We start from the raw sequence: 27518 nt of genomic DNA on the forward strand, positions 1-27518 counted from the left end.
TATTCACTTATTGGAAACCAGAATCGTACCCCAGCTGCAAAAATCATTTCCGGATGGCAGAGGTGTGTTCCAACAAGACCTGGCACCATGCCATACGTCTCGAAAAACTACAGAATTCTTCAACAAGAAGAATATTCAGGTACTCCCCTGGCCAGGCAACTCACCAGATATCAACCCCATTGAGAACTTGTGGTCAATTTGCAAAAGAAGAATGCAAAAAATGGATTGTTCTACAAAGGAGAAGATGATTTCTGCCCTCATTGGTGTATGGTTTCGCGATGAAGAAATGAAGAATATTTGTGGGAAATTAGTGGAATCCATGCCAAATCGTCTCAGAGCTGTTATTAGGAACAAGGGAGGCCACATAGATTACTGAGGTATGTCTTAGATCCTTTTTTATCCCGTTTGAGTGTTTTTGCATAAGTAATTACGTTGTTTGAATTGTATGTTTTTCTCGTGTTAAATTCTATCATACCTGGTTACCATGTTTCGGCCTGTAGAAAGACATATAATACATATTCCGAAGTTATATGGTGTTAAAAAGTTGTGTAATTAAGACGTATAATAAAATTATATGTTGGAGATATAGATTGTGATCTGGCTAAAGCATTTGGATGTGTAGATGACAATATATTGATAAACAAATTAAAGTTTTGTACTATTAAAGATGAGAGATTAGGTTGATTCACATCTTATTTATCATATACAAAAGAAAAATTAGAAATAAATGTACCAAATAGTCATAAGATTCCTCACTTAGAATTTATGGATAGTAAACATGGAGTTCCCTGGGATCTATTTTAGGTCCACTATTCTATCCAGCTTATATTAATGATTCAGCATCAAGCACAAATAATTTATCCCACGTAATTGTCCTATCAGTTACTAGCTGTGAGCTCCTAAGAATTTAAGCACAGTCTAGTACATACAGTCACGAAGCTTGAGTTTTGAGGGTATTAGGAACAATAGACTGTGCCGGTACTATTTCACATTGTCTGTAATGAGGCAATACTAGCAATCCTAATGGTTAGCAACTATCTATGGATGCATATTTCCTACATATTGAGCTTTGTGACTGTATATACTAGACTGAGATTTAAGCTTGTCAGGCAATTAAACGACATTTTTTCTCAACTTGCAGAATCAGGTCATAATTAAGTAGATGACGAACCATATGGAAGTGGAAGAAATCAGTGTGCTGATCACCTTGCCAAAAGTTATTGGTCAATGTAATTTATGGCTATTCCAAGAGCCAACTGGAACTTACAAAAAAAATTTAAACTGAGCACAAGCTTGCTCAATAAACAACATCTACTTTGATATTATCTTCAGCATAAATTATTTCTGCTCTACTGCAGCGCAACCTTCTAGGCACATTGTGACTCCAAAATCATTGTCCAAGTTTTCCCTGAACAATGAATTAGACGCATCAGTCAAGTTTACTGGCCAGCAAAGTCTCCAGATCTCACTCCCTTATATTTTGGTTTGTGGGGATAGATGAAAAGCGAAGAATAGAAAGAAAAAGTAAATACAAGAAATGATTTGATCAGTTGCATTATTCCTAGTGAAGCTCCCAGAAAAGAACGTTAAGAGGAGAAAAAAAAACACACACACACATATACACTGAACAGTAAGAAATGTCATTAATTTCAGGAACTTATTCTTTGAGATATTTCTAACAAAAAAGTTTAATACAATTTTGCTCGTTCTCGCTTCCTTTTCGAGATAAAAATTGTTTTATATGAAACATTTCATAGCGTGTTTTGGAAACACCATTAATTTAATCTCCAATATGCTGTCATTTTAAGAGAGCAGTGTATTATGATAATAAATTATTGAAAGCAATTTAGTTTTGTCCTTTAATGTGCAGATATATGATCCGAACAAATATAACATTCTAAATTCCTTTGCAGAACAAAAAGTTACATTTGTTTGGATCAAATTTCTGTACATTTAAAGGACAAAACTAAAATTCTTTCAATAATTTATTATCTTAATACATTGCTCTCTTAAAATGACTGAGCATATTGGGAATTAAATCAATGGCTTTCCCAAAATACGCTATGATATGTTTAATATAAAACAATTTTTATCTCTAAAAGGAAGCAAAAACGAACAAAATTGAATGAAACATTTTTCTTTGAAATATCTCAAAGAATAATCCCCTTGAAATTAACGACACTACTTTCGGTTCACTCTTTATATAGCTCCAGGGGCTGCCTCTTTTTTTGTAACGAAATGATTGGGAACTCTGCTCCAATTCCATTGTAACTTACTACCAAATGCTCAGAATCACACCATTCTTGCATTAAAAGATCGGACATATTTTTTAACGTATGAAACAAGTAAAACATTAATTTCACCAAAAAGTGGAGCCACTCCCTTTTTGCAAGGAGCCCTTCAATTATTATGAACTGTAACAGGAAATAAAGTTTGGACAAACCAACGAAAAGGAAGACTTCAGAATTGGGCAGATGTCATTGACGTATGTGAATGAAGAAGAAGAGAAAGGGAAAGAAAATTATAAAAAAAAAAAAGTAGAGGAAAAGAACAAAACTGAGAGGGAAAGAATAGGAAGAGAAATATAAGAAACAGGAGAAAGAAAGAGGAAGAGGGTGAGACAAAATATACAGAATAACTGGAAATGTATTGAATATAACCAGAAAGAATGAGGACATGAAGGTATGTACTGCAGTATGTAAGGAATACTTTACCTGAGGCACCGATCAAAGTCCTGCCAGGTGCTGGTGTTCACACTAAATCCTCTAATGTTAAGTTGATACTGTCGGTCCTCCACTTCAGACCCAGGCACGCACAGCATTCGTGTCTGCTCAGCCATGTGATATATATCTGTGCGCACCACGACACGTCCCAGTGGATTATCTGCCTGAATTAAAGCTTACATGTATTATCCATAGAATACCTGAATACACATTACAACTCGTGAACAACAGTTCACTAGAAATGCTAGGCAGCTTTCATGAGCTAAATGAAACCTTACTCCTGGGGCCTGCAGCATGATTTCAGTAATATTATTAGAATGAATTTACAAATTACTAATACTAATAATTTCTGTTGCATAATGACCACAAGTTTACTAATATTATTAGTGATTTTTGGTAGAAAAAATTTACAAAATACAAGTTCATCAGAGGGCAACTATAATGACCTTGAATTTACAAATTACTAATATTAATAATTTCTGTTGCATAATGACCACAAATTTACTAATATTATTAGTGGTTTTTGGTAGAAAAATTTTATAAATTACAAGTTCAGAGGGCAACTATAATGACCTTGAATTTACAAATTACTAACACTAATAATTTCTGTTGCATAAATGACCACAAGTTTACTAATATTATTAGAGGTTTTTGGTAGAAAAAATTTACAAATTACAAGTTCATCAGGGAGCAACTATAATGACCTCAATGGCAGTTCTGTGTAAATACTGCGTAAATTAAAAAATTAACAGTATTGTTGTGTCTAATTTGACTTGACTTGAAATATATAAAATGTAAAGGCTAAAGTAGGAAGAGTAAGATTGGATGTAGGAAGACTGTAATTATTACAGATAAATTATCCTGGTCTACCTGCTTTCGAAGCAGAGTTTACTGCCTTCAACTGTACATCATATCATAGGTATTTGTTTACGGAGAACACTACAAGGTCACAGGTGCATCCACCTTCTCTCACGATTCCATTCATTCCTAACTTGATGGTATACTTACTAAAACCAGGGGCAGCCCGTCCTTATGTGCTACAGTACAATGATAATTTTTGCTCAAATAATATATTTGTAATACCAAAGTATTTGATCTGTCATTTGACAATTTCCCGTGGTTATGTTCATGACACGTTATAGTGTTTAGTCTTCGCTCTTTGGTGCCTCAGGGAGTTCGTTGTGCTACTCAGAACTCCACATGAGAATGTAGACAGTTATGTGCATGTGTGAAGCTGAAATCACTGCTCTGATTGGCTATTTTTACGCGGGAAAGTGCTGACGTCAGCATCAGCACTACACAACTTGCAGATTGCAAAAGTAAAGCATAATGAAAGAATGCTTGTTTGTGAAGGAACTCGGAACTATTTACAAAGTATTTGGTAATTCAAGTGTCCGACTGCTGCTGCCATCTACCTGCTGAAGTTGCTGTCAACAGCTATACTATGCTGAACAAAAGAGTGTTCCCGATACAACTTGGATTTCTATACCGAAGACCTGACTTCCGAAATATAGATGGCTGTTCAATTGTTGCAATACATAGTCTCCAACAATTTATAGGATCCATTCTGTGAAGTAACGAAGTTGTTAAATATTTTGGTTACAACACCAATGATCACTGCTGAGCCAGAAAGATGTTTTTCTTGCTTGAAACGCGTAAAAACGTTTTTAAGGAATACTATGTCCCAGGATCATCTCACTGCTCTTGCAATATTGTCAATAGAAAAGAGTATGCTGTCCAAGATGGAGGGGTTTAACACCAAATAACAAGTTCTGCAGTACGAAAGAACATCATATGGACTTCATATTTCACCACTAGGCGAGACTCAAATTAAGATAAATACATATAAGTGTAGGCTTATACAGTAAGCCAATATAGAGATTGTAGCACACTCATTATTTTGACCACCAGCCGCTACTGACTAAAACTCCTCTGCCTGATCATTATTATTAAGAAATCCTGAAGAAATTTCGCAAGCACCCCAAAAATCTACTGTCACTTTGTTTAGATTGGTAACAGGCCATAATATTTTTCAAGCCATCTATACAGGATAGGCATATCCTATGCAACACCAATGAAGAAATGAGTGGAACATCTTAAAAGATGTGCAGCTGTAGAGAAACAAGATATAATGGTGCAAAAAACATTGCAATGTAAGAAGACTATGATTTTGTTGTCAAAGTTTAGGCAATGGACACATGCGCACATACACACACAAGCGTACACACATATTTTAGCATGTGTCTTCTCTTATGATTATGACTGGGATAATAAAGCAAAACTTCACAGATATCAGTTGAGGATTCATGTTTTATAATTTCATATGTCAGTCATGTCTGAAATGAAAAAGATCACTCACCTGTGATCTAAGGGTGATGGTTTCGAGCTGAATCAAACACACATCGTGTATATCTCCAACAGCTGTCAAGTCAGAAGCAGGCAGCATTATTCTGATATTGCGAGTGTCCAGGTACAGCAGGGGCAAAGTGTTGTTGTTTATCTGCATGGTCCAGTTAGTTGGGCTAATAACTGTAGATCTCTCTATGTATGTTTGTTTTCGTTCTGGCAGCCATATTACTGGATACAGTACATTGATGAAACCACTCAAAGTCTCAGCTGATAAGACGAAGTCCACTGGTTGAAGTTTCACTACAATTTCACTAATGTAACGTGCAGATGTTGCATCAGTTTGTGACCTGTATGGAAAAGAAGAAAATACACTTTGCATTTTATACACATATATGTATCAGATACTACCTATATAACGGATGATTTAAAAAGTTGTGCTCAAGCTGAAGGAGCTTTACAGACGCACGCATTTGTGTTATGAGAGTAGCACTGTGAGTCATGTGGCTAACGAGAAAGACAGGCTACGATGCGACATCACATTTTTAATCATAACATGGCCAACACTGAACAAGTTTATATATAAATGCACGTTTAACATGAGTTTAATATAGCAATTCCTTTGTTTTTTAGAACTTTGAACTTGTATTTATTTTAGACGATTGCCAAGATGGCCATGACTAGACCATGATAATCACGTGACTCCAATTCATGCCAAAGCCTGTCTTTCTCGTTAGCCACGGGTGAGCCATTACTGACATCAGAGGGAGACACAGCCAAGCTCACGACAAAAGATAGAAAGAATTTAATGAGGGGACAACAAACAGCACAAATGGAAACAAACAAAAAATAAATGAATAAGCTAGGAATGAAATGAAAAAATTGAAAAAGGTTGGATTAACAAAATGAACAAAAAAAAAAAAAAAGAAAGAATAAAGAAACAAAAGAACTAAGTAAGAATAAGAGAACGACAATTTACTTACTTACTTGCAAATGGCTTTTAAGGAACCTGAAGGTTCACTGCTGCCCTCACATAAGTCCGCCAGCGGTTCCTATCCTGTGCAAGATTAATCCAGTCTCTATCATCATACCCCACCTCCCTCAAATCCATTTTAATATTATCCTCCCATCTACGTCTCGGCCTCCCCAAAGGTCTTTTCCCCTCTGGCCTCCCAACTAACACTCTATATGCATTTCTGGATTCGCCCATGCGTGCTACATGCCCTGTCCATCTCAAACGTCTGGATTTAATGTTCCTAATTATGTCAGGTGAAGGATACAATGCGTGCAGTTCTGCGTTGTGTAACTTTCTCCATTCTCCTGTAACTTCATCCCTTTTAGCCCCAAATATTTTCCGAAGAATCTTATTTTCAAAAACCCTCAATCTCTGTTCCTCTCTCAAAGTGAGAGTCCAAGTTTCACAGCCATACAGAACAACAGGTAATATAACTGTTTCATAAATTCTAACTTTCAGATTTTCTGACAGCAGACTAGATGACAAAGGCTTCTCAACCGAATAATAACAGGCATTTCCCATATTTGCGTTTAATTTCCTCTCAAGTGTCATTTATATTTGTTACTGTTGCTCCAAGATATCTGAATTTTTCCACCTCTTCGAAGGTTAAATCTCCAACTTTTATAGTTCCATTTCGTACAATATTCTGGTCACGAGACATAATCATATACTTAGTCTTTTAGGGATTTACTTCCAACCCTATCTCTTTACTTGCTTCAAGTAGAATTTCCGCATTTTCCGTAATTGTTTGTAGATTTTCTCCTAACATATTCACGTCATCCGCATAGACAAGAAGCTGATGTAACCTGTTCAATTCCAAACCCTCTGTGTTATCCTGAACTTTCCTAATGGCATATTCTAGAGCGAACAAAAAAAAAAAAAAAAAACAAAAAAAAAAAAAACAAAGAATAAAGAAACAAAAGAACTAAGTAAGAATAAGAGAATGACAATAGGGACATGAAATAAAGGAAAACTGAGAGAAATAGGAAAAGAATGGAAGAAAGAAAAAAAAGTAGGTAGAAAGCAAGAAAAAGTAAGGAAAGAAAGAAGAATGACAGAAATGAAGACGGAGAAAAAGGAAGAAATGGAGTCAAGAAGGGAAGGAAGAAATAAAAGAGGCAAAGCAGGAAGAAATACAGAAAGAGAGGAAGAATCAAAGAAAAATGGAGAAATGAAGAAATGAATGGAGGCCAAGGACTGAAGAAAGAAATAAATAACGATAAATGAGGCAGAAAATGGAAAATTTTATAGAAAAGCACTCCATACTGTTAAGGACGACGAGTTAATTACCAGCTACTGAATGAGTTACCCAGATGATAACATTTGAGACTCGCTGTTCGGGAGGTACTGAGTTCAAACCTTATGGCCAGCTAATCTTATTGGGGGTTTCATGGCTTCCCTCAGTCACAAAGGCAAATGCCGGATTTTAAATTTACATAACATGATTCATCACCACCAATATCATAAACATTAATCAACATTTAAAATCAGTTACATGAACACAAACCATCTATAACTCACGATAATAGAAACATGAACTCAACAGTAGTGAAAACAGCCTACTGATATACCCAAAGATCCTACACATGCGATATGACCACAAAAAAAAATATCAGCTTCCATCAAGAGACAGTTCATAAATAAGCATCTTACGACGTTTTTTCACATATTTTTAAATCAGACGAAGACAATGCTTTTAAAACATACCCAGAATTGCAGTCAGAGCTTCGCGTGTTGGCCAACAATGTTGCCTGTTTCCGAGTTCCCCATCGACTGTGCACATTGTTACACTTGGCACGGGTGAAAGTGACACTGAGGAATCCAGTACCATCATCCGCATCTCGATGAACGGCATGTGGAGGGGATGTAGCGAGATCTTCCTGCCTACGCATGACTAGGCCAACATATGGTCCAAGTTTCCATGAGGAAGTCTTCGGTTTCCTGCACAATGAAGGATATGACAATGTAAGAAACATGAAGTACCAACAAGACTGTGATTTTCTCTAGTAATAGTCATTGCAATCTTATTCATCATAATTCAAGTTTCCAAGGCTTACAATTCTACCCAAATTAATATTTTTATCAACAAGTAAAATCGTAATTCTAGTAACTTGGATTGGTGCATGACCAATAGAAGATCCTTATACAGATGAATCAGTAAGTAAGTTACAAATTGAAGTAGTGACATATATTTCATTCTCTGGTTAAGTGGAAGAGTCTGCCAGAATAATAAAGTAATATTAGTATTATTATTATTATTATTTCAATGAGGCACCTAAAGCCATCACCGCTAGATGGCAGTATTATCCAGGTATTGAGATGATCGATATGTGCACTAGCAGCATAAGTGAAACAAAGAAGCAGCAGTTGTAAGATGGCGGCACTTTTGCACGAGTGTGCTATTGTCGAGCAATGCTTCGTTGTCCGATTTCTCTGGGTAACAAGTCTGGCAGCAAAGGTTATTAATAAATTTATGGTGAGCATTGCTTGTTATGTCAACTGGGTACAGAACTTCTCTGAAGGGTCGAAATGTTAAACACAAAGTTAATTGGTCAGTGGAGATTGTCATGGAACCAAATGTGCAACAGGTTGATCACTTGACCGAACAGACAGGATCAAGGGGATGAAATATTAGTCCAGATAGTTAAGGTGATGGCATGATGAGTCTTGGGTCCATCATTACCAGCACAAGATAAAGCATGTATCAATGGATGGAATCAAGTGGTCAATGGTACACTCACACAGAGATGCAGGTATCTTGCAACTGCTGCTTCTCTGTTTCACTTATTTTCAGTAATACTGTCATCTGGTGGCGATAGGTTCAGGTACCTCATTCAAAAACAGAAGTCACTACTTGAATTTGTAACTTATTCACTGACTCTCCATCGTATTATTACAGCTCAAATCTTAACTGTATTATATTTCATAGACTATATTATTACCCAATATCAATAAAAATTTGTAACAACAAAAATGATGGAATGTTTATGTTGGGCGAAAAAGACTCTAAACTTTTTATACAAGAGGTTTATCACTTACACTAACGATAAATTTACGAGCAAATGGCCAAGTAATATTTATTAGAACCGGTCTGTGAATAGAATAATAAATAATTAATAACAAGAATAATGACGCATATAATTACTAAATAAGATATTTAATTTACTAACCTAGTTTTATTTCGTTGGCTGGCATAGTCTACTGTAATTTATTTATACAAACTGGTTCCACACAGCTACTCGGCTTTGTGTTCATTGGCCTTGCATGTTTTGTTATTTCGTCTATTTATTACTTGAATGCTCCAAAAAATCTTTTTAACCTTCTGCATTGTGAAAATATTAATATTACATCCAACCAACCATGGCCTTTTAAACTGCCTATGTAGGAAGAAATTATAATTCCCAAGCAGCAGATATATCAACTCAATAATTTTAAATGATAATATTGCAGTGATAGGTGGTTCTAATTGGTTGAAATTCAATGGATTCCACTCCATACTATGTATAGGTACACTAGTGAAATAGTCACTCTTATCTTTTCAATAAAAGAAAGCAAAAATTAAGAATTATTAAACATTAATAGAAATATAGCAAAAATAATGGGAAGAAATCAGCAAGTTAACATTATTAAAAAACATAAATACAACTTTTAACCACAGAAAAGTGTAAAACAGTAGCATGAAGCAAAATAAAAAGTTAAAACACTAACATTACCTAACATAATGCATAATGCTGGCATAAGCCACCTTGCATTTTAATTTCAGGTAAACTTGCTGAAGGTCCAGTGATGTCATGATGTCCTCCATGTCTACTGTTAGCTTCAGATCATCTGTTGGGGTACATTTGTTCACTGCATACAGTGAAATAGTTAATCTAGCTAATGTTGACTGCATCCAGACTGTCATCTTCACTCCATCAGAATGCTGAGAAAGGTTAGACTCTGAAAAAATGGAGAACAATATTGCTGATATTCTAACTTGCATCTACTTCTATGAACAACATAAGCTGCATTTTCGACTGAAATGCATCTACACTACTACGAAATTAGTTCCCATCTGTTGTCTTACAATCAGCCAGTGCTGACATACTGCAGAGAAATTTTAATTACTTCACCTTTCATAAACGAAATAGAACGTGTTCAAAACCAAGCTCTCAGACTCATCACTGGTGGAATCAAAACAACTCCAATAGATTCTATGAGATTCCTCACTAATATTAACAGCATCAAAATGATAATAGAAGAAAAAACACTGATTCAATATGAAAAACTTATTAGATTACCAGGAAACAATTGGCATTCATACAGTCCTCTCCGTAGATTAAAAACTCAAAAAAGTTTCATATCCATGGTTCAAGAATTAAAACAGAAAATCAACGTCCCGAATTTAAAAGAAAACTTACAAATTAAACCAAACCCTTTAACACTATTAAATATAGAGTACAATCTAAATTTAACACAATAAATACTGAAATCAGAAGTAAACACTGAAATAATGAAAAAATAATTGTCTTTAGAGACAATTAATATTAGGTACCCTCCACAAAACTGGCTTCATTTATACACCAACGGAGCCTTGATCTCAAGAGAACAAGGTGCAGGTGCAGGTGTTACGTGCTGTCTCTTCTCACTTTATAGATCTCTTGGATATGAAACAACAAGTTTTGATGGTGAAATCATTGAAATAAGTGAAAGTCTCAGGAATCTTCTATGCCACATCAATAAATTTAAGAATGCAGTTATATTGTCAGACTCCAAAGCAGCTATTCTATCAATAGTCTCTAAACACATGTCTTCATCTCAAACAGCAGAAATAACTAAAATGCTCTCTCAATTAATATCACTCAATAAAAGAATTGTATTCCAATGGATACCATCCCATTGTGGAATCCTGGGAAACGAGAATGCGGAAGCTTTAGCAAAGAAGGGCAACACTGCTACTTACAGACCTGTTACTAAATCTACGTATTCCTCCGTGAAAAGATTTATTAAATCTACATACTTAGACTTCAACAAACAAAATTTGATAACACAATCTCAAGGGAAAAAATGGAACTCTCTGCATCATAATCCACAGTTGATTCTCGATTTACCACGAAAATCGTCTGTAGCTGCATTTATATTGGCAACAGGCCATGACTGTTTGGCCAAGCATCTGCGTAGAATTGGAATATATCAGTCTCCTAACTGTCCATTGTGCAACTCAAATCAAGAAATGGATTCAGAACATCTCAAAATCTGCGCGTCAGTGGCTAATCATGACAATATCTTTGAACAATATTGGAGTGCAAGAGATCAAATGACTTTATTGTCAAATGCCTGGCATTAGAAAATAACAACAACAACATATTCACTCACTTTGCTCATTGGATTCTTCTGTGTCGAGTGGAGTAGTAGGAGACTCCCTGCTTCCACTGCTTTCTGGAAATATCGTAGGACTAACTGGAGTTGGGGGATCAGGTGCTGGAGCTGATATGTTATCTGAGTAGAGGCCGAAGAACTGGAGACTGGAAGAGAACTCCAGGAGTCCCACAAGCACACTTGCCATCAGAATCATCTACAATACAATTGCGACATTTGTACTCATTTTGATATCGCATTTACTACATAAAATAAGCATGTCAAGATGATGTACATCTTCTCAATCTATGTTTATGCAGCTCGAAACAATTTACTTCATTATATTATCAATTGCAGTACATGGGGTAAGTGTTTTCCGGGCTAAGAGGCTGTGATCTACTGGCGAAAATACTCATAATTTTATTTGATTCTGTAATGTTCAAGGTTTAAATTGATATATTTACAATTTAGTTACTTTCACAAAGAACTGTGTAAATATTTTAATTAGTAAAAATGACCAAGTAAGGAGGTTTGACCCATACGACATTTTAAAGAAAACTAGATGAGTACTAAAATAATAATTAAATATGATTGTTATAATTATTTTTAATAGGATACCACGTCAGGGACCAATCCTTGGATGAAAGTCGAGCCAGAAACAATTAAGGCAACTGCAAAACAAGCAATTGAAGGCGGTATAAGTTTTCAAGCAGTTGCAATTGAATATAACATAGACAGAAAAACGTTAGAATGGTATGTTAATGAAGTCCAAGAAGACAACATTTAAGGCAAATCGTAACAGTTGTCAAATTTTCTTCACCAGCAATGAAGAGAAAAAACAGAGCTCGAAGATTATTTAATTTGCATCCAAACTAACTAACTAACTAACTAACTAACTAACTAACTAACTAACTAACTAACTAACTAACTAACTAACTAACTAACTAACTAACACCAAAAGAATTCCTATAATTTTCCTATGAATACACAGTAGGTAGAGGTAAAAAGGTACCAGGCAACTGGGGAAAAAAAGAAATAAAAAAAAAAACAGGCTAGGACATAGTATTTAATCAGACACCTTTGAGTGAATATAGAAAAAAAAAAAAAAAAAAAGCAATTTGTTTTCATAATTTAATAGTATTAGATAACTCATTTCAAGTTTATCTGTATTTATTATATGTAGAAATTGTCACATATATGAGCCGTTCAGAGCAGAAGTGGTGTAAGTCAAAATTGGGTAATGAGCTTTAAAGTAAAAATTCTGTAAAATACAGTGCAATGTAGCAATTAATATGTCCTTCGTGCTATCCATTGACTAGTAATAAAAGGTAAAGGTATCCCCGTAACATGCCATGAAGGCACTTGGGGGGCATGGAGGTAGAGCCCCATGCTTTCCATGACCTTGGCACTAGAATGAGGTGGTGTGGTCGGCACCACGCTCTGACCGCCTTTTACCCCCGGGAAAGACCCGGTACTCAATTTTATAGAAGGTTGAGTGAACCTTGGGGCCGTTCTGAAAGTTTGGCACCGAGAAAAAATCCTGTCACCACCTGGGATCGAACCCCGGACCTTCCAGTCCGTAACCAGCTGCTCTTAAATAAATTGAATATTAATTGCTACTTTGCGCTGTATTTTACAGAATGTTTACTTCAACCCTCTTTACCAATTTTTGACTTACACCACTTCTGCTCTGAACGGCTCATATAAGGTGTTTTGTACACTATGCATTAGTTTATAAAAACAAATATTTACAGATATCAGATCCTAGTAGGCAGCTATTAATATTGCTACAAGTCACTCAATGCTTTCCTATAATACAGAGCGTTCGGGCCAAGATATCCACTTACTACCAGTGGCCACACCGCCTCTGCATGCTATGCAGGTCGTCTATCTCCCGCCAAACATTGACTGTAATTTGTGGCAAAATAAAACTCATAATACTGAAATAAAAAGGCTGGTACCTTTTTGTAGTAATTGTTGGAAATGGTGACCTTCAGCATTATGCTTGGCATCACTTCAGCACATTCCCAGACACTTTCTACAGTTCATTTTCACTTATGTGATGCACTACATGGGTTTTGTACAGTTTTAACTTCAACAATTTAGTGGCATGTTACTGAGGATTTTGACACTCCTACTTCCTAGGCTAATCTGAGATTTCTGAGGGCTTCGTTCTAATCGAAAATCTATTTCATCTAACGTTTTCTTTAGTTAAGACCCGTTTATTCACTCGATGCTTCTTTAAATTTCTTTATGAGTCTGTATTGTTTTCTTTTTTGACACAGGACCAAAAGGGAAATGACATCTGAATTTACAGCAACATGTTCTCCACGTATATATCACGAAAGTCTTGCATATAAAAACGCGTCGTGCTATACTGAACATCACAACACAAACGCGCACAACAGAGACGTACTCAATATTGATTTGAGAGCTGTGTGAATCTGCTGCAACTAGCGAGAAACATAATGCTGGGATTCGCATAATTCCCATCTGCCAAACAAGTTTTCATGGTAATGGAGGACATCTTGGCTTAAACATTCTGTAGAATCAATTTGATTTTACAAGATTTCCCTGACAAAAGAAAAAACAGAATACTTAAAATCGGTCAAACCTCCCTAGTTTCCCCAACAGTTAAGTATAACATTTTTTTTTTTTTAATTTTCTAAGAAAACACACAGTCATTCTCATTTCCATCAGAGAAGTTCAGTTTAGTAATAAAAATCTATATCTCCCTTTAAACCTCAAGGCATGAAAGCAAATGTATTGAAATATCCGAATAACAGAACTACACTAAACATGTTAACTGACGCAATATGTAATGTAATGCTCTCTTACCTGTTCCTGTGAGATAGATATGTTGACTGGTGTGGTATCAACATGAACACAGAGACCAAGTGACCCGAGTGTGACGTCATCATTTTGATACTTCGTGGAAATGGCGACTGTAGCATTAGCAGATACTGGCTTCAAGAAGTGAAGCTTTGTACCCTTCTGCAACGTATAACAGCTCAGATTCGACAGCGTCAAGCTCCATGGAAAGCTAACTTTATCTATTTAAAAAAGAAACACAGTATGTTACTTATGAGAGGTTGAGGGTGTCCATCTTTACAACGGACATCAGATTCAATGGTTCCTAAATATCTATTTTACAACATGTTCAATGTGAGATTCGAGAGTGAAGTGAATTGAAAAACAGGTTTCAAGTTACTATGTCTGTTCCAGAGATTATGACAGCAAATTAAAAAAACTACGTGATAGTGGAAAGTAGAAGGGCGGTTTATTACTCTTCATAACTACATTGGACAAACTGGGAGATCTTTTAAAATACGATATAACGAGCACATCACAGACATAATCAAATCTCACAATGCATCCACCTATGTAGAACACATTAACTCCAACCACACCTACAGAAATACAGATACAGACATGACAATTCCACACAAGAATGGCATTTGGAGAACAACGAAAATACTGTCCGTCCAATTGGTTATATCACATCCTGGTTTCCTCCACCGTTTCTGCTGGCTAGTTTCTGTAAATGCTAGTAACAAAGCTGTTAGGCTCTTTGCTGAAAATATTTTCTGTATGGAATTGGAAGTCTTACTTACTTACTTATAAATGGCTTTTAAGGAACCCGAAGGTTCATTGCCGCCCTCACATAAGCCTGCCATCGGTCCCTATCCTGTGCAAGATTAATCCAGTCTCTATCATCATACCCCACCTCCCTCAAATCCATTTTAATATTATCCTCCCATTTACGTCTCGGCCTCCCTAAAGGTCTTTTTCCCTCCGGTCTCCCAACTAACACTCTATATGCATTTCTGGATTTGCCCATACATGCTACATGCCCTGCCCATCTCAAACGTCTGGATTTTAAGTTCCTAATTATGTCAGGTGAAGAATACAATGCGTGCAGTTCTGTGTTGTGTAACTTTCTCCATTCTCCTGTAACTTCATCCTGCTTAGCCCCAAATATTTTCCTAAGAACCTTATTCTCAAACACCCTTAACCTATGTTCCTCTCTCAGAGTGAGAGTCCAAGTTTCATAACCATACAGAAGAACCGGTAATATAACTGTTTTATAAATTCTAACTTTCAGATTTTTGGACAGCAGACTGGATGATAAGAGCTTCTCAACCGAATAATAACACACATTTCCTATATTTATTCTGCGTTTAATTTCCTCCCGAGTGTCATTTATATTTGTTACTGTTGCTCCAAGATATTTGAATTTTTCCACCTCTTCGAAGGATAAATCTCCAATTTTTATATTTCCATTTCGTACAATATTCTGGTCATGAGACATAATCATATACTTTGTCTTTTCGGGATTTACTTCCAAACCGATCGCTTTACTTGCTTCAAGTAAAATTTCCGTGTTTTCCCTAATCGTTTGTGTATTTTCTCCTATCATATTCACGTCATCTGCATAGACAAGAAGCTGATGTAACCCGTTCAATTCCAAACCCTGCCTGTTATCCGGAACTTTCCTAATGGCATATTCTAGAGCAAAGTTAAATTGGAAGTCTACGTAATATTATATAACTGTTTAAAATGATTTGAAGAAAAGAGACCCATTAAATAAGTAACTGTCATGTGATTTTTCCTGTTTCGACGAACCTGCAACATAACCACTCAAACAGACAGTAGAGAGATTAGAAACTTATTTTCCGAAACAGGTATAACTGCATATATCAAAATTAAAAGACTCCATTCATTAGGGCATGTGTCGAGGAAAGAGGATGCTTCCTCATTAAGAACTGTATTGTAGCAAAACATCACTGGACACAGACCACTAGGCAAACCCAAACTTAGATGGAAAAATCAAGTTTGGTTGGACCTAGATCACATAAGCGGAACTGAAGATAAAGCACACGAATGAGGCCAAAAATGTCCTGAGGCTTCAAACGTCACATAATCATATTGAACTACAGCATTTTCAAACATTTGTCACAGAACTGTACTAAAATAAACTAAACTATTCAGGTCCATACACAAAATATTCACCTAATAGTATTGGTTCAATGTTGTTATCACTTACTTTTGGACCAAATACTGTCTGGAAGCTTGACGGGTAGTCTGGAAGTATACTGGTGCAAACCATGTTTCTGAGCTGAGCTGCGCAATGTGAGGAATGGAAATGTTAAGACTAGAACTTCGGGTGGTGAGGAAATTCTGTTATGCAGACACTGTGCGAGAGCATCCTCAATAGACTGGGCTCCCACAGCAGAGAGACTGGTGGTAGGAAGGTATATCACACACTGGGCCATGTCTCCAGACAGAACGAGCCCACGCCAGACTGGAAACCATTTAAGAAGGTTTGTTCTGCTCCATAATGTCTGCAAAAGACAAGCCAAAATTCAAATACAGTAGACTCCCAATTTTAGGTGACCTCCATTTAACTTTAAATTTTCAAGGATCAAATAACTGTTACATATGACTAATGCATTTTTATACTCGATTTAGCATTATTCTCTTTCCTGTGAAAGCCACAGTTTACGGTAAAAATTGTTCTTAAATTATTTTTTTTAAATCTTAACTAATGCAAAATACATTTTGATGTTTTTTCTTTTTTATTTATGTGTAAAATGGGAAAACTGAACATTCTGGAATCTAAGTAATTGATTAACTAGCGGACTTACTCGTGTTAATTATGTAAATCTGTGCGGCTTACAGCTGTTTCGGTGCTTCTCACACCATCCTCAGAGCCTACTAGATCTCGGCGTCATCTTGAACTTCTCTGCCTGTTGTGTGGGTGCGTTTTATTGTTGAAAGGTGTTGAAAAGTGGAGTCAAATAGTGTGTGTGTGTGTGTGTGTGTGTGTGTGTGTGTGTGTGTGTGTGTGTGTGTGTGTGTGTATACTGAAATTGATCTGTGTGTTGAGAATTTGATCAGGGTGTGTTTTAGTGTGTCTGTATATTTCATATTGTTCTAGTGTGTTGAGTTTTTGGTTCTTGGGTTGTATGTGTAGGATTTCCATGTCCGCATTTATGTTACTGTATTATATTGCATACAATAACATAAATGCGGACATGTTACTGTATTGTATTGCATAAAAAGGTAAGGGTAAAGGTATCCCAGTAACATGCCATGAAGGCACTTGGGGGGCATGGAGGTAGAGCCCCATGCTTTCCATGACCTCGGCACTAGAATGAGGTGGTGTGGTCGGCACCACGCTCTGACTGCCTTTTACCCCCGGGAAAGACCCGGTACTCAATTTTATAGAAGGCTGAGTGAACCTTGGGGCCGTTCTGAAAGTTTGGCAACGAGAAAAAATCCTGTCACCACCTGGGATCGAACCCCGGACCTTCCAGTCCGTAGCCAGCTGCATTGCATACAATAACATAAATGCGGACATGTTACTGTATTGTATTGCATACAATAACATAAATGCGGATATGTTACTGTATTGTATTGCATACAATAACATAAATGCGGACATGTTACTGTATTGTATTGCATACAATAACATAAATGCGGACATGTTACTGTATTGTATTGCATACAATAACATAAATGCGGACATGTTACTGTATTGTACTGCATACAATAACATTAATGCGGACATGGAAATCCTACACATACAACCCAAGAACCAAAAACTCAACATACTAGAACAATATGAAATATACAGACACACTAAAACACACCCTGAACAAATTCTCAACATACAGATCAATTTCAGTACACACACACACTATTTGACTCCACTTTTCAACACCTTTCAACAATCAAACGCACCCACACAACAGGCAGAGAAGTTCGAGATGACGCCAAGATCTAGTAGGCTCTGAGGATGGTGTGAGAAGCACCGAAACAGCTGTAAGCCGCACAGACTTACATAATTAACACGAGTAAGTCCGCTAGTTAATCAATTACTTATATTCAAGTGTCAAAAGTAGTGCATGCAAGATTCAAAATGAATTCTGGAATAAGTCGAAATTTACAAAGATAAATGCATAAATTCTCATAATGTCAACAAAAATGCCATTCATGAATAAAAACATTTTATTGCACCAATTCATTACACAGAATCTGAACAATGTAGTAACAAAACCAACATAATTCATTGCACACAAACCATGTAGCAGTCAGTCCACATCACGCCAGCCACAACAACACAACATCTGATAGTCGATGCGGTGTGTCAAACCAGATTGTATCATTGCCGATTCTACCTTAAACACTTTTATGCAATATCATTATACTTATGACAAATTCCTAAGTGTTAATGAGATATGACATTTAAATTACTTTTGTAACAATTTTAACCAAAAGTAACATTTTAATTTTTATACCGATAGTTATATTATATAAGATATCCATGTTTTTTCTATTATTAAATTAAGTAATCCTATTACAGTCATTGTAAATTGCTAATGACGGGGAAGCAGTAACTACGAAACATGTCTAATAAAAGAAGAACAACTTCTTCAAGAAATGTACAGATATTTTAATTTTTTTTTTCCTTCGCTGTTATTTATACTCGCTTTAACATCTTTGGTCATATCGCGAGTTAATCTTTGATTGAAATCCGAAGGCCTGTGTACTATTGTTGAGACTGGTTCTATTGTTGTGAACTAGATGGCGAACGTACATATGTCACTGACTTGTTATGAAGATGATTTCGGTGATGAATGAGGCCGGTGATTTTCAGGGATGTTGTGGCCCGAATTTCCTGGCATTTGCCTTACGGTTGAGGAAAAACCCTGAAAAACCTCAATCAGAAAATTCAACCCGGCCGGGAATCGAACCCGTGCCCTCTGCATAAGAGCCCAGCATGGCACACCACAGAGATGGTCTATATTTTAAATATTTTATTATATTTTGATAATAATTTTAAGAAAACTCATGATAACTTACAGCTTGTTCTGGGATTGTGGATGTAGAGACTCTCTTTGCACTCTCAGATTGGGTTCCTCGACTATGTGCAACAGGAGACAAGGAAGGCCCAGTCTGGACTATCATTTGTTCACGATCTGAACTACTATGGACAGATTCTTGAGGTGTTGGAGCTCGTCGAGGCAGTCCCACTTCTATTCCCAAGCCATTTGCTTCTGAAGACAGCCTTCTAGAACGCCGTACAGTGCTATTTGATGTCACGTTTGCTTCCAGGGCACAGAAATCACTTTTCGCACTAATGCGATCAGGAGAATAACGAAGCCAACGCCACATCATTGGATCCACACAAGCACGAACCTGAAATCAAATGATCCACACTTATGATAAAAAAAAAGACGTCAGAACATACGAAGCTAGTCAAACTTAAGGGCCAGCACTACAGTCTGGCAAGCAGATGGTCAGCTGTCATGAATAACATTCTTGCCAATTTCATTACGTATGAAGTTTCCGATAAGCAAGTTATAATCTTAAGTATTGAATAAATTAAACAGTCTGTGCTTATCTAGTATTACATTTATAGCATTAACGTTTTCAGTACGTGTGTACCATTTTCAAATGCGAATACCTGTTACATTTAAATAGGTCTGCTTAACTGTGGAATTGGAACATTCATGAACATCATTGATGCTGTTAATAAACTACATAAAAACACATTGAGGATGAAACAGATAAAATATTGTTAACATATATATTTTATCTATTTCATCCTCAATGTGTTTTTATGTAGTTTATTAACAGCATCAATGATGTTCATGAATGTTCCAATTCCACAGTCAAGCAGACCTATTTAAATGTAACAGGTATTCGCATTTGAAAATGGTACACACATACTGAAAACGTTAATGCTATAAATGTAATACTAGATAAGCACAGACTGTTTAATTTATTCAATACTTAAGATTAACATTCTTGCCGTCGAATAATTTCAACGGAAAAATTGTTCCAGGACCGGGCATCAAACCCGTGATCTTTGGCCGAGCATGCTAACGTTCTACCGACTGAGCTACCCAGGAATTCTACCAGACTCCGATTCAATGTTAGTCATTAAATTTACATGTAACCTAAAATACTGTATGCACACGGAGTTTTTTCATATAAATTAAATATATTATAAATACATAATAGCAAAAAAATTAAAATTTATCTTTAAACAATTTAAAATTATTCAGTACATTGTGTCCAACTATTATAGCAAATCCTCGATTTAACGGACTTCAATTAACAGAGTTCGAATTTTATGGACAATTTTTGAGGCCATTTTATATTATTATATTTTTAAGTGGTCACCAACAAAAGTACGCTTTATGTTGTGAGAGAAAATATAGTCCTGTGTGATGTGGTGATGCAATTTGTGCCATGCCATCGTCATTATGATTGGTTGCCAGTCTTATCAAGCTGGAAGTACTTCAGTCATGTGTGATGTGGTAATATGTTGTTACGATGGCATGTCAGAAAAATGTTATGTATATTTAACACATAACATTAATAATATGTTCAAATTATAGTGTTATATTTAAAAATATTACTTTTTAAAATTCGCGATTTTACGGACTTTCGATTTAATGGACACCCCTTCGACTCTGACAGTCTGTTAAATCGAGGGTTTACTGTAACAACAAAATTGGCTACACAGGCACTCATACCTCACGAAGGTTGAATATGAGAACAGGGGGATGGTCTTGATTACTTGGATCTCGTGTGCATTGCAGTGTGAGACATAACAGAGGCTGCTGTATCAGATCTGTTTTGCCTCCATCTATGTTCTCCAGTGTAACCTGGTTCTCAGGGCCAGACAGGACAAGGGCCTGCTGTGGCTCAGACAGCACATCAAACGCAGCTCCCTGGCTCTTCATGCCAGCCTGAGCCAAAGGGAATTCAAGCACAAACGCTTTCATTGCACCAAGACTCAGAGTGAAAGCCTTAGTGCCAGGAGTTACCATCTGCCGGTAACTCATCTCCTCTACACACACTTCTAAATATTCCACGCCTGAAATAATCCAAATAAAAACACAATTACCGACAATCCTGTTAAGTTTCTTGAAGTCATACTTACTTACTGGCTTTTAAGGAACCCGAAGGTTCATTGCCGCCCTCACATAAGCCCACTATCGGTCCCTATCCTGAGCAAGATTAATCCATTCTCTACCATCATATCCCACCTCCCTCAAATCCATTTTAATATTATCTTCCCATCAACGTCTCGCCCTCCCTAAAGGTCTTTTTCCCTCCAGCCTCCCAACTAACACTCTATATGCATTTCTGGATTCGCCCATACGTGCTACATGCCCTGCCCACCTCAAACGTCTGGATTTAATGTTCCTAATTATGTTAGGTGAAGAATACAATGTGTGCAGTTCTGTGTTGTGTAACTTTCTCCATTCTCCTGTAACTTCATCCCTCTTAGCCCCAAATATTTTCCTAAGCACCTTATTCTCAAACACCCTTAATCTATGTTCCTCTCTCAGAGTGAAAGTCCAAGTTTCACAACCATAAAGAACAACCGGTAATATAACTGTTTTATAAATTCTAACTTTCAGATTTTTTGACAGCAGACTAGATGACAAAAGCTTCTCAGCCGAATAATAACAGGCATTTCCCATATTTATTCTGTGTTTAATTTCCTCCCGAGTATCATTTATATTTGTTACTGTTGCTCCAAGATATTTGAACTTCTCCACCTCTTCAAAAGATAAATTTCCAATTTTTATATTTCCATTTCGTACAATATTCTCGTCACGAGACATAATCATATACTTTGTCTTTTCGGGATTTACTTCCAAACCTATCTCTTTACTCGCTTCCAGTAAAATTCCCGTGTTTTCCCTAATCGTTTCTGGATTTTCTCCTAACATATTCACGTCATCTGCATAGACAAGCAGCTGATATTTCCCGTTCAATTCCAAACCCTCTCTGTTATCCTGGACTTTCCTAATGGCATACTCTAGAGCAAAGTTAAAAAGTAAAGGTGATAGTGCATCTCCTTGCTTTAGCCCACAGTGAATTGGGAATGCATCTGACAGAAACTGGCCTATTCGATCTTTGCTGTACGTTTCACTGAGACACATTTTAATTAATCGAACTAGTTTCTTGGGAATAACAAATTCAATAAGAATATCATATAAAACTTCTCTCTTAACCGAGTCATATGCCTTTTTGAAATCTATGAATAACTGATGCACTGTACCCTTATACTCCCATTTTTTCTCCATTATCTGTAGAATATAAAATATCTGGTCAATAGTTGATCTATTACGCCTAAAACCACACTGATGATCCCCAATAATTTCATCTACATATGGAGTTAATCTTCTCAAAAGAATATTGGACAAAATTTTGTACGACGTCAACAAAAGTGATATTCCTCGAAAGTTACTACAGTTGCTTCTAATAAGTATTCATTTCAACAAACGAAAAAAATTTTGCACTTAAAAGTCATAAAATATTTCTAAATGATCCATTATAACTCTGTAAAAATGACATCAAATTAGAGTACATATTTTTGTGAATTTACATTTTAAATAATAGTAGCTTTATAATAATTTTTCCATGCGTTCATGTGCAAATCCCTTTAAATAAACTTTGCTAACAGCTTCTTCCAGCTCAGAAACGATACTTCAATATTTCTTCTTTCCCACAGTGCAGGAAAGTCAAAGTTACTAGTGACCAAAACAAGAGGATGTAGGAAGCTTGAAAGAATTTTGATAAAATGGTAGTGTAATGACACATAAAACAACTTACTCTAAGAGAAGTTTACAGAAAGACTATCAAGAATAGAATCTAAAGCAAAGGACAAGCAATAAAAAGTGGATAAGTGACGAACAACAAAATGAAGATGTATTTAAATACTGTATAATGACATAATAATTACCAGCATGTTTAGAAGCATCTGCTAATAACGAAGAATTCTGAATTATGTCCATTGCTGTAGAAGGATCAAATTGAGACTGAATGATGCTTGAAATTACCATCAACTTGGCTTTGGTGCATGTTACAGTCAGACTCTCTGCAAATAATGTAAACATACAGAATTAACTAACACGACTTTTACAGTAATATGATGAAGGATGGATAGAACAGAGAAAAATTATTTCTGGCACCGGGACTCGAACCCGGGTTTTCAGCTCTACGTGCTGACATTTTATCCACTAAGCCCACAGGATTTCAGTTCCAATGCCGGATCGAATCCCCTCAGTTTAAGTTCTATCTCTCAGTTTTCCCTTTGGTGACCTACCCTCATGTACTGTGTCACAGAATGTGTTACAGTGGCACAAGCCCAACACACTATGTACAGAGATGCATTCATTACGAGTGACTAAGTGGCTGGGATCCGACAGGATGAGTGCCGTCTTGAATCACTAATATTATTATTATTTATTTCCTTAGCTGCTTATTTACTATTTACTTAGTTCCTTAGTTAGTTACTTTTTTACTATTTACTTGTTCCTTAGTCATTTACTTAGTTACTTATTTACTATTTACTTAGTTTCTTAGTCTTCTACTTAGTTACTTATTTACTATTTACTTGTTCCTTAGTCATTTACTTAGTTACTTATTTGCTATTTACTTAGTTCCTTAGTCACTAATTTACTATTAACTTGTTCCTTAGTCACTTATTTACTTATTTATTATTTAAATAGTTACTTAGCTACTTATTCACTATTTACTTAGTATCTTAATTGGTTACTTACTTAGTTCCTTAGTTACTCACTTACTTATTTATTTATTTATTTACTTACTTATTTACATAGTGATATCTGTGACTGTATACAATAACTAGGGCCTACTTTCACTTCGAATTTCAACATATGACTTTTGTCTCAGGCTTCACATATACAACCTGCTTTGACAACCACTTAAAAAGTCAAAAATGGCCCTTACAACCTTTCCTGTTTACACTCTTCAATTATAAAAATTGCATCACGAAATACTTCATCCATGAGCCATCACTGCATACTTTAATACATTAACTGCTTACTTTAATAAAGTAAAACCTGTTCAAGACGGAAGTGACATGGTCCCGATTTTTTTTCCGTTATGGACAGGTTTCTGTACTATTCAGGTGTGAAGTTAAAATACAGTATTTTATCATTTGTATAACTGAAAAACAAAATGGCATGCTGCCAACTGCAAGAAGTACAAAGCATTTCGTTTAACACTACTGACATTAAATCAGCTTTCAGTCGCTTATTCCAGTGGTGCATCACATTGAAGAAAAATCTCTTTTTTTTTGGGGGGGGGGGGGGCAGTTCAAGGGTTTGTTTTGCAGAATAGGTCCAGAAATTGGCACGGTCTTTGAAAAGGCATGAAAAACTCACTCTCACAACAGTTCATTTATTTCCACATAACCAGCGGTTTTCTGTTTCCTTTTTATGGCACCATTAATGTCCGCAAGCCACTCACTCATGAGACAGTCTTTATTTTTCACTCACTCATGAGATGGTCTTTATTTTTCAAAGGGTTACACCTGAATTTTCCACAACTGAAATTCCACCCTCGCACTCTCTCATTTTGCAAAGAAAACTTGTTTTTATATTAGTGACCTACATTTTTCATACATTTCTTGAAATTACACACTGCTTCAAAATGTAGTTTACATTATAATAGTGTATCCAAAATATTATTTCCGTTTTGAACAGTATCAGATAGTTTGTTTCCGCGTTGGACAGTTTCCGTTTTATTCAGGACAAATTATGCATAATACATATAAATTTCGTCAGGACCAATAAATTGTTCCGAAATAGACAGGATTCCGGATTATTCAGGTTCCGATTTGAACAGGTTTCACTGTACATTACCTGCTCTTAACGTTTGGTCTGTGAGGGGAATATCAGGATTACTCCAGTAGTGTGATAACAGAAGACGCTGTCGAGTGTAAGCAAGGTTACTTGGCATTAAGAAAGTTGTGTGACTCCCAGGGCATAGCACTAGGTGACTGCTCACACCCAATAGCTGCAACAATAAAAACAAATATCATTTAGATGTTAGTGATTGCTGACCATTAGAAAAGGGATGAAAAATTCTTACAATGGCTTCTTTCGGAAAAGAACAGGTAATAACAGAACAACCCTGGTCATGAGCGGGAGTGGACTAGGTGAAATTTTTCAATAATTTCTCATCCATGTCATAATTCAACTCGGTTAACCATCATCCTATTATCAGAGGTAAGAAATAATAAATTCTGCCTCATAGATGCCCCAACTCATAAACAGACTTCGAATCTGCTAGGCTAGCAGATTTTGAGAAATGTTATTATACTGTTTTCGCTGTAAGAAAAATCCTAATGTAAACATAAGCACGTTGCTGTCATACCCGTGATTGGCTCCTAGTCGAAACACTCACACGACGCACGAAAATATAGTTCGTATTTGGAAACCATAATCTTGTATTATTTGAAAATAAAAAATTGAATTCTAGTTGTTAAATACGATGAAAATATAACTTCACTCATATGTAAAATGCTATGTAAAAGAAAAACTATTTTTATATATTATTATGTACAATGAACGCGGATGAATACCAAAAGTAACACCGCGGTAGTCTGTTCTTGTAACAAGCTGGCGTCACTTGAGCTTGTAGTTGTCATAATATGGCTTCTGTATCCTCGGTGTGTGTGGTTATTAATCATAAGAGTGGAAACCCTCTCAAAAGCGGAAAAACAAATAGTCTTAAAGGTATATAATAAGTTATGTGATAATTTAATTGCAGTCATTATAAAGTAAATGTTTCCTAAGCAAACGAATGCATAGTAGTGAGGTTAGGCCTACTTGACGAGTAACGGGAAATGTTTAACATGAAACAGAATGTACAACAGTAGGCGGGAACACGTACTGAGAATCTATAGCGCCAAACAGCGGCCAATGAAGCCTCACTTCAGTCACGTGCTATTGTTTACATTAGGATTTTTCTTACAGCGAAAAGATTATAGTTAAGTGGACAAGCTACAAAGTTTTTTAACTTCTACAATTTTTTATTATATCTTGAAAAATGTACATAAGATAAACATATTGCTAAAATATATTTTCATATTTTTTTATGTATTTATGTTGAAAAAGTGTCAAAAAAAGTTATTTATTTAAAAAATAATTGCTATTTCCAGTACCCATTTATCTGAGTCCGACATAAGGATAATCATTGTGAAAAATAAATTGTGAATTCAGTGTTAGGGTTAGTGCTAAAATTATGGTTCTCACAACAGAGGGGAAGGTGTTTATTGTCGAGCATTATTTCCAGTCATACGGAGTAGGGTATCAGAATGGGCCGAGCTTGCGCTACGTTAAAGAGCAGTATCAGGAGCGATTTAACAATGCGGTGCCAAATAACACAACAATGTTAGCTCTCGTCAAGAAGTTCCATTGTACGCGATCATTATTATATCGCCTTACATGTTATAATGACCTATCTTGATTTTCAGAGTAATTATAATTTTAGTACTCCTTATGACTGATTTACTTGGTGATTTAACGACGCTGTATCAACTACGAGGTTATGCAAATCTGACTTTCAGATAGTAGCTCCCTGTAAAGCAGGTTTGAAGAATTTCAAGGAAAAATTGTTCCGGGATCGATACCCGGCCCTGGAACAATTTTTCCTTGAAATTATTCAACCACGAGGTTATTTAGTGTTGATGGCAGTGGTGATAGTGAGATGATATTTGGCGAGATGAGGCCGAGGATTTACCAGAGATTACCTGACATTTCTCTTACGATTGGAGAAAATCTCGAAAAAAACTCAACCAGGTAATCAGTCCAAGCGGGAATCGAACCCGCGCCCGAGCACAACTCCAGATCAGCAGGCAAGCGCCTTAGCCGACAAGAGCTATGCCGGTGGCCATATGACCGAAAATAATGCTTGACAATAAACACCTTCTCCTCTGTTGTGAGAATCATAATTGCAGAAATCAACACAACACTGAATTCACAATTTGTTAAAACTATTATAAACAATGAATAAACACTTCATTGCTAGGGAAATGTGGACAGCAGATGAGCATACCATACTATTGAATCGTACAGCAGTTTTAAAGATCTTAAATTAAGTAAACTTAGAATAAAGATAACAGATAAAATTTGTTGTTGTTGTTTTCTAATGCCAGGCGTTTGACAATAAAGTCATTTGACTCTTGCACTCCAATATTTTTCAAAGATATTATCATGGCCAGCCACTGAAGCACAGATTTTGAGGTGTTCCGA

General features: G+C 36.1%; 1 protein-coding gene across 3 annotated transcripts in view; it reads right to left on the bottom strand.

The window, feature by feature from the left end:
* Vps13B (vacuolar protein sorting 13B) overlaps nucleotides 1-27518 on the bottom strand; it is a 96530-nt gene that overhangs the window by 46153 nt on the left and 22859 nt on the right. For all 3 annotated transcript variants that reach the window (XM_069818197.1, XM_069818208.1, XM_069818189.1), the window contains exons 15-25: nucleotides 25125-25278; nucleotides 23198-23332; nucleotides 20973-21316; nucleotides 19291-19626; nucleotides 16469-16766; nucleotides 14260-14474; nucleotides 11440-11638; nucleotides 9798-10023; nucleotides 7792-8025; nucleotides 5083-5419; nucleotides 2715-2887 (exon numbers count right to left, since the gene is read on the bottom strand). In XM_069818197.1, the coding sequence (XP_069674298.1) occupies nucleotides 2715-2887; nucleotides 5083-5419; nucleotides 7792-8025; nucleotides 9798-10023; nucleotides 11440-11638; nucleotides 14260-14474; nucleotides 16469-16766; nucleotides 19291-19626; nucleotides 20973-21316; nucleotides 23198-23332; nucleotides 25125-25278 (2651 nt within the window). The remainder of the gene's footprint in view (nucleotides 1-2714; nucleotides 2888-5082; nucleotides 5420-7791; nucleotides 8026-9797; nucleotides 10024-11439; nucleotides 11639-14259; nucleotides 14475-16468; nucleotides 16767-19290; nucleotides 19627-20972; nucleotides 21317-23197; nucleotides 23333-25124; nucleotides 25279-27518) is intronic.

This window comes from Periplaneta americana, chromosome 1 (genome assembly GCF_040183065.1).
Source record: "Periplaneta americana isolate PAMFEO1 chromosome 1, P.americana_PAMFEO1_priV1, whole genome shotgun sequence".
In the NCBI taxonomy this organism is placed as follows: Eukaryota; Metazoa; Arthropoda; class Insecta; order Blattodea; family Blattidae; genus Periplaneta; species Periplaneta americana.